We start from the raw sequence: 8639 nt of genomic DNA, 5'->3' as shown, positions 1-8639 counted from the left end.
AAAGAATAATGATATAATCTAGAAATAAATAATGATATAATCTAACTAAGTACAGGATATACTGTACATAAACTTTCAAAACTGCATCTGCCATAATCCTGAATGATCCTGTTTCAGTAAATAGTGTTATTATTCCTGCACCTTCATGTGTTAACGAAATTAAACTTTGAGTAACCGTAGTTTCCCACAGTCTTTGAACGCAGCAGAGTGCAAACCTGCTAGAGAAGCGGTGATTGAAGGGATAGCAGAGCCCGGGTGGCGACGACGGCCATCTTAGAGCTGAACACCGTGGATTCATCCACCGCTTTTTATTTTTCATATTAGATAAACCCTCAAGAGAAGAATAACAGCAACAAAAAGGGTGTGTGTGTTAAAAGTTTGTCGTGGCTGAGCTCGAAGTCAGCATGCGGTTCCGAAGGAATAAACTCTTTACATCCACCGTCGGACTGGTCCTGGCGCTGGTGTGTGTGCTGGATGCGGCTAAAGGTAACTAAGCTGGGATTTATACACCGCAATGTTTGCTGTGTGGGAACATGTCGGACAGGTTTTATGTCATTGTGAATGGAAATTGCCTTTTCCCCGAGTCGCCCGGTTGCTCTTGTGCAGCTGAAGGTTACGACAGGAGGGATGCGTGTTGAGGAACCTGTTCAAGAGCTGGTCAGATGCCTGAGCCGCAGCAAGTGCATGCCGCGATGCTTCATCAAAAACACACACATACCAGCTTTATTTCCGAACCAAAGCCAATACTTCTGTGAAGTGCTGTGTTTTAAAACACCTTGAGCACGTGTATGGTGTTTTTTAATTTTAACAAAGGCCACAAAACGAACCCTTTCTGTCATCTGGTAACGGTCTATTTTTAGTGTTCGACTGCATCGCTTCGTCTTTTTGATGCTTTAAATAAATAATGAGCACGCTTATTTTAACGCATCGGTTGTTACCCGTTTAGTACGTTCATACATTGACTAATGTGTATTAAATGTCGGATAAGGTGCTTGTTTTGAGTCTTAACAAAAAGCGTTCGTATTTAGTGTTGTCATTAGGCCTCCCCACAATATTAGGCTACGCATTGCGGATGATCCATCCTGTATTTTTATCACGATCAATGGAGATTTCTTCGTGCTGGTCTTTGTTGTCGCGATAATTCCCCATCACGGACAGAGCATTATTTAACTCAGGGGGTGCGTTATAGTGCTCTGTATTTGCTGCAGGCGGTGCACCTCCTGCCCCGCCTCCCTCCCAAAGTCAGCTGGGATAGGCTCTAGCATACCCCGCGACCCTAATGAGGATTAAGCACATAGAAAATGGATGGATGGATGGATGGATGGATGGGAGCACCTCCAACCCTATTACCATTGTTCAATTTTCCTCGTTCTCCATTACTCCATTTAAAGGCACTGTGCAGAAAATAAAAAGTAGACTGTCAAATTGCAAGCTCCATCTACTGTAACTCTAGTTTGGATCACCACCATTTGTACCTCCTGCATTTAGTTGTCATCAGGTGAGTATTTAGTCATATGAGGGCCCAAGACAATTCAAGTCATTGGGGCCCTCCAACACATCCTTGTACACAGTGTGGGCAGCAGAAAATAGGCCAAATTTTTCCTGCTTTTGATAAAAAACTGACTTTTTTCCTGACTTTAAATTGTCCATAGGTATGAATGTGAGTGTGAATGAATGTTTGTCTGTATGTGCCCTGTGATTGTCTGGCGACCAGTTCAGGGTGTACCCCGCCTCTCGCCCAAAGTCAGCTGGTATATAGACTCCAGCATACCCCTGCGACGCTAACGGGGATAAGCGGCATAGAAAATAGATGGATGGATGGATGGTTGTTTTCGTCTCGCCTTCCCCTCTTCTCTGCTCCAACCTCCGCTTCATTTTTTTCCAAATCGCACCAACAAGTTTGTTTTACTCTCCTCTTCCTGAATCAATGTGCACATGTGCAGTAACATGGAATAGTCCATTGCATGAGAAGGGAGGGGGAAGCGGGAAGCTTTTGAAACGATCATGATAGATTATGCATTTTGATGTCGTTTTAAGCACGTGTATTAAGACTAAAGCAGAGTAATACTGTACATTTGGATGACAATGCCTCCTCGAAAAAATCTGAACTCACAAATCGCTCTGCTTTAAATTCTCTGACGTCGTATTTAGTGGTCGACCCAGCCAGGGCCGCTATTTGGACTTTTGATATATATCGTCTCAGCCTTTACTTAAATTCGACGGGCCGATATCACGAAACCGATTTCAAACTGTGTTATTTCGGCTCAGATGCAGCCGCATCTCTCTCTCTCTCCTGCCAGCTGCAACATCTGTCTCCAGCATCGCTCCACACAAGGCGCCATCTGATTTGGTTAAGCAAGCACGCATTAGTGGCAGAGCCAATCTAAAGTCAGATATCTAGTGTTTGCCTCACACTTTTAACCGATGAAAACCTTCCCCCTAAAATGCGACTTTTTCCCCATCTATTCCCGTTTGAGGCAGTATCAGAGTCATAACAGAGGCAGGATACCGCCTGTGTGTCAGGATATTCTACAATGACAGAATAGTGGTGTGAAGTGTAACACCTGAGACTTCATTCTCCCGCCCTGTCGTGTTTAAAATGAATGCCCCGACAATGTCCTACCACATTGGCAAAGCTTCAGATGTGGTTATTTTGCGTGTTTTATGGTGGTTATTTTGCGTGTTGTATGGTTTTCTGAGATTTTAGGCCATATTTCTAATCCCTGACACTGCCTATAGATTGGGGCTCCAGACTGTGACTAAATGGTCACATTTAGCAACTAAAATATGAGACATCACGAGTAAATTTTTCATCTACTCGTGCATGTGCGACCAGATAAATGTTGTTGACAAGGGGAACCGGGAACTCTTACCGTGAAAAAATAGTCCGTTAAATGTCAATGAGTCAATTGATGACTGCTTGTCACAGTCTAAGCCTATCGATGCCAGCGTGTGTGATTACTCTTGTTTCAAATGAATTCAGTCGACTTTTCTACCATGTTTGTTTCGAAATTTTGCCTGGTTGTCACTTTGTTCTGTCTCTCTGGCAGCAGCGAGCTAGCTATAATTTTCCGGCTAGCCTCTGGTTCTTTGTAACCACTGTGACTTTTTGTCTTTAAAATAAACAAGCAATGCAGTTCGTTCGGAGCTTGTTTTTTTCCCACAGGGAAGATGGCTGTGAAGTGGCTGTCGCATTCATGTGGTACGTGCTAACGTACCTTTGTGTCACTTCACAACCTTGCTCCTCAGCTCTGATTTTGAGTAGCTCACCAAAGAATATTTGCTTCAACTTTTCAATTCAGACATTCCTGTATTTAATGACAAATGAGCACAAAATAGCATAAAGGCAATGAACACACTGTTTGAGTGGAGATGTGCTTTGTAAATAAAGTACAATATAAATGTTGCCAGTCACATAAAACACGATAAAAACACTTGGATAAACCTGCTGTGCGCTATTATAAACATGGACATTCAATGTATACTGTTTTACACTGTCCTGGTTAAGCAGGACAGATTTCTATGAGAAATATATTTAAATCGTTATTTTATCCCCCCCTCAAAACAGGTGGGTTGGTGGGCCCTGCCAACAAGGTGTATATTATTTACTTTTGCAGAAGTTGGCAGCACTACCAGTTAATTTGCGGATTTGATTTGATTAATAATGAATATTTTGTTACTGACAAACTTTTGCTCCACGTTTCAGCCCACTAGTTGACAGTAACATGCAGATGAGGTAGTTTGCCAAGCAACATTAACTGCTAAAGAGGAAAAAAGGAAACAAACACCATATAGAAGAAGGCGGGCCGATGTGTGTGAAAAGAAGGCGGTATTGGGGTTAATAGTATTGATCAGTAATACAGTGAAAATGAGAGGAAATTTGTTTGCAAATTTGTTTGACTTTGCAAGTCGATTTCGGTGTGAGCCCCTTTAATTGCCACAGTGCTCCTAGTAAAAAAAAAAAGTTAGTCTGTAGATGTTTGTACACCTGCAGGCTTCCCTGTGCTTATCAGCCAAAGAGAAGTGTGAAATCATCATCTGGGGAGCTGGATTGTATTTCATTGGCCCAGCTTTGTGTTCTGTCAGCATGATGTTGGTTCGGCTGCTCGTCCTGAATCTGTTGTTGCAGCAGCTCCTCTGCAGTTATGTTGTGACCCCAGAAGCACACTCAGGTTGACCTCAAGCATATCAAGGGCAGTTTCCAGGCTTAGCTAATAATAATGTGGTGGATAAACATTTGTCATGAATGCCATTGCAATTTTCATTTGTTGTTGTTTTTTTTTAAATATCAGGTAGTTTTATCTGCGCCAGAAAATGAGTCTGTTAAAAGCTGGTCATGTGACCGGCTGACTGTAGCTAGCTGGTGCTGCTGTAAATTTTTTTTTATTTTTTAAAATTTTTATAATAATTCACATTTACTTCTGTAAACACCAGACAAAATTAAATGTGGCTACAGGCCAGTACCAGTGTCATTCATCATCAAATGAACTAATTGGAGTAAAATTAGATTAGCTTTGTGGCTGCTGTGACGCAACTATGACATGCAATGTGTAAGGCTTTGTCCCCAGTCATACTTTGGGGAGAGAACATTGAGCAAGGTCACAAAGTTAATTGTTTAGTCATCTGGCAGGTTTCTCCTTGCTAACAGCGTAATTACGAATTCAAATTAAAATATTGTTTTACTTGGTATACGAATTTTACTCATGATTTTACACATGCTGATTCTGTCCTGCTTTTAGCCTGTAGGCGATAAATGTGGCATATGTCATTTTGCTGTGTTAAGATAAATTTAGACTGTGACCGCTTGCAGCAGTGACCACACTATTGTTCTCTCTTTCTGATGCTGCTAAATTAGCACTGTGTGCCCTCCAGCCAGATAAGATCATTACATTTGACAGTAGACTTAACATCGAGGAGTGCCCAGCGTTTTACATACATTCTTTTCTTAGTAGTGGCCCGCCACTAATTCATTTTCACCAACACAGATGGATTTGGCTCTACCATAAACATTTTCCATGTTTATGCATGTGTATGCGGAGACTCTTATTTTGAAATTTTCACTTCCACTTCTGGTCTGTGAGTGTGTTGTGATTGGCAATGCTATTCTGTTGGCCACTTTCTGTGATCTATTGATGCAGAAGTAATTGTCCATGTGAGTTGCTGGGGCCACTTAAGTAAAGAGTTTGGCTTTTCAAAACAGTGTGTTCAAAAGAGTAACACATTTGCATCACAAAAAAAAGTCAGACCTCTCAATCGTTTGGCGTTTCAGTACTTTCTTTCTTTTATCGTATCACTGCATGCTATCGCTTGTCCACTGTATGTGTATGTGACGCAAGCGTCGCAGCCATCTTCATCACATAAACAACAATGGACAGGTGATAATGCACAGTGATACAACGGAAGAGGGAACGTAACGCCAAGCGATTTAGGGGTGGACTTATTTTGGGCAACGGTTTTGTGATGCAAATGTATTACTCTTTTGAAAGCATATTGTTTTGAGAAGCCAAACTCTTTACTTAAGTGGCCCCAGCAACTAACCGGAACTACGATCCTCATCACGGGACCAATTGGGGGGCTAAATCACTGCTGATGAACTACACTGCTGATGGGAATGTCATGTTTTGTGATGCAAATGTATTAATCTTTTGAACGCATATTGTTTTGAGCTAAAGCTAAAGCTAGCCAGAGCAAAGAGCTAGGCAGCGCCCAACTGTTAAGCATTCATGAGCAGTGAAAAGAGCAAAACTACTATGAGGAAAGATTATGGAATTCATGGCATTGGAAGACCAACCGTTTTCACTCACTGTTAACTTTATTTTTGGGAAAAGGCTCAAATCAGGTCTGTAGTGTCACATGTTGTGCAAGTTTTGTTTGATTTTAAAATGTGGAAAATAAAAGACGAAAGGACTATTAAATTAATGTTAAATATTAAATAACTTCATTGTAATTTCAAACTTTTCATTTAGACAGTATTTGAGAGAACTATCTTATGCAGTTAAAACATGTTTGTATTGTTTCACAGGTATTGTTGAATGTTTTTCAATAAAATTAGATTTGAACTATGAAGGTGTATGCTATTAGTTGTTTAAAAAAAAAAAAATCTGTATCGACCAAAATTGGAATCAGCAGGTCAGGCTTTTTAATGATTGGTGATCAGCCAGAAAATTGTTATCGATGCACCCCTAGTTAGAGTGCCCTGATCATGTCTTATAGCACATTGTCTAATAGCTTACAATGCTAGATGTTCAACATATCACCTTTCTATCAGACGGAAAAGAAAATAATTTAATTGTCAGCCATTTATCATCAAGGCAGTGTGGGCGGTTGTGACTGATGGAACTGCATTTATTTGAAGGTCAGCGATTTCTTTTGTATCTTTCACAGTTTTGCCACATTGTCAGTCGCCTAACAGACTTGAATGATACATTTGGTTACTGACTGTATTGCGAATGCTCTTTGACAGTCCCATTTGATAACCACCTTTTATAATAGAAAACAACAGAAAGAAATCACCCACAGTAAAGTCAACATATAGTCGTGTCATTTAATGAATGCGATTGCTCTCCCACACGCAATACAGCAAGCAGAGGAGAAAATGTAAATGCACGACCATGTGTAGAGACAGAAATGCACTTGTGTAAATAAACTACATGCAATAAATGAAGGTATCCTTGACTGACTTCTGTTGTGCTTTGGCACTAGATGGAATAAAATAAAATTGAATTGTGGAGTTGATAACAATGTTAGTGGAAACACTGAATTTTCAGTATATACATAAATGAGATCTAGAGGTACTGCCTCAGTAATTTTCTATGAAATGTCATAAAAACAGTGATTAATAAGATGTCAGTGTAATTATTACCAAATATCTTGGCCCATATTGCCCCAAACTTTACTTGGCCTTCCAGAAGAGTTCTTGTTTTTACAAGGTAGCTGATCTTTTTCAGCGGGTTTCCCGTGGAACAAAGGACTATTTTAGGGTCAGACTTGTGGGTCTGGATTTCTACATGGCACCTCACAATGTGCCTTCTGTTTAGAGCTCCACGACTCAAGACCTCAAAGAACATGAGATAATCGCCAGAAAGGGCCAAACTGTTAAAGCCTTTCAGTTTTGGGTGGAAATCGCCCCATTGCGCATAAAGAGGCAGGCCCTGAGAATAGTGGAGCCAAAGTGGAGTGGTGATGACTTACCTCTATTGGTGCCTTGACGGGTTGAATGGAGTCAGTGAACTGTCAAGAATGGGTCGTAGAGTTGTGAATATTAACTTTGTAACAGATGACCCGGAAGTTGTTGTTTCAGAAACATTTCATGTGAGGGCTTTTGTTGATTGAAATGTAATACAGTGCTACCTCGGTTTTTGTTATAAATTCGTTTCCAAGGGACATATACTGTAAAACCGAATCTTGCGATGCAATGTCAATTCAATGAATCCATTCCAGACAGAACGAGAGAAGGAATGAAAGACACAGGGGTGCTAATGTGACTGAAATGTTAACTTTCCAATTTGCACGCATTTCCATTAGTTTAATAAAATATAGGAAATGAACTAAACTCTTGTTTCTTATTACAAATGCACTGTTTTTAAGAATTGCACATGATGAATGCTTATTCAGTGAGAAACAATTATATCTTGTAAAAAATGCATCAATATACTGTACATAAATTAATGAATAATTTAATAATTGATTTTTAATTGAATCGTAGCACCTGAATTGTAATTATGATCTAATCGTGAGGTGCCCATAGAGATCCACACAGACACCTTTGTACTATGTTATTTTCAATAGTATTTGTCACCTTTTTTTATCACAGTCCTGGCACTGTCTTTGGCCCCATGGTGGGTTATTTTGCAGCCATACTCGATTAAAAAAAAAAAAAAAGCAGACACGTGGTATAACTGTTAGTTAGCAAAGAACAAAGAACTACAGAGTCAACTGGTAATTACCGCATAGAGGGGCAACGGACCTAGGGGCGCATGCTAACAGGCACGTTTTGTAATTAAGACACGTTACGAACACAGTTGGACACGCAGTGCATCAGTAACATGAGTCACCAACACATGGAATTTTTTGTTTTGTAACTGATACATGGGAAAACTGACTAGTTTGTGTAACAAATGAGCCTTACAGGATAGTGTAGTATTGTGTAAATTAAGTGTCGCAAGATTCAGAGTTGGGTGTGTGATCCAAGATGCAGTGGTGGGAGTAGTCAGTCCAAACATTCATTAATATCACAATATTAAACATGCCAAAGGGTAAAATAGAACAATTTTTATACACACAATATTAACTATAACCAAGATAGTGTATGAATACCGAGGCAAAATTTTGGCAGACGAACGGAATCATATGAAAACTGGGGCGTTTGAAAACTACTGTATAATGATTAGTTAAGTAGTGTAAGGCAGCTGCCCCCACGACCCCATCTCGGATAAGCGGTAGAAGATGGATGGATGGTTTCTAATTGTAGTGAAAAGCAACATTGTGCATGATACATTTTCAATATTGATGTGAAGGTGTGTCCACAATGACATATCAAGGGAACCCTACCACCAGACGGTGTAACCTGCTCGGGCAGGTCGACGACACCCAGCTTCTTCCGACATCTCACTTCTTCACTCTCACTGGCCTTTTTGTGC

General features: G+C 40.3%; 1 protein-coding gene across 4 annotated transcripts in view; it reads left to right on the top strand.

The window, feature by feature from the left end:
* Window positions 1-215: 215 nt before the first annotated feature.
* Window positions 216-8639, top strand: part of clstn1 (calsyntenin 1) — a 46183-nt gene continuing 37759 nt past the window's right edge. For 2 of the 4 annotated variants that reach the window (XM_054775737.1, XM_054775720.1), the window contains exon 1: window positions 216-486. In XM_054775737.1, coding sequence (XP_054631712.1) covers window positions 405-486 — 82 coding nt within the window. In that variant the 5' untranslated portion in view covers window positions 216-404. The remainder of the gene's footprint in view (window positions 487-8639) is intronic. The other 2 variants (XM_054775745.1, XM_054775730.1) reach the window with 1 other exon arrangement.

This window comes from Dunckerocampus dactyliophorus, chromosome 1 (assembly GCF_027744805.1).
Source record: "Dunckerocampus dactyliophorus isolate RoL2022-P2 chromosome 1, RoL_Ddac_1.1, whole genome shotgun sequence".
NCBI lineage: Eukaryota > Metazoa > Chordata > Actinopteri > Syngnathiformes > Syngnathidae > Dunckerocampus > Dunckerocampus dactyliophorus.
The sequence above is the reverse complement of the archived record's forward strand: the minus strand, read 5'-3'. Positions and strand labels throughout refer to the sequence as shown.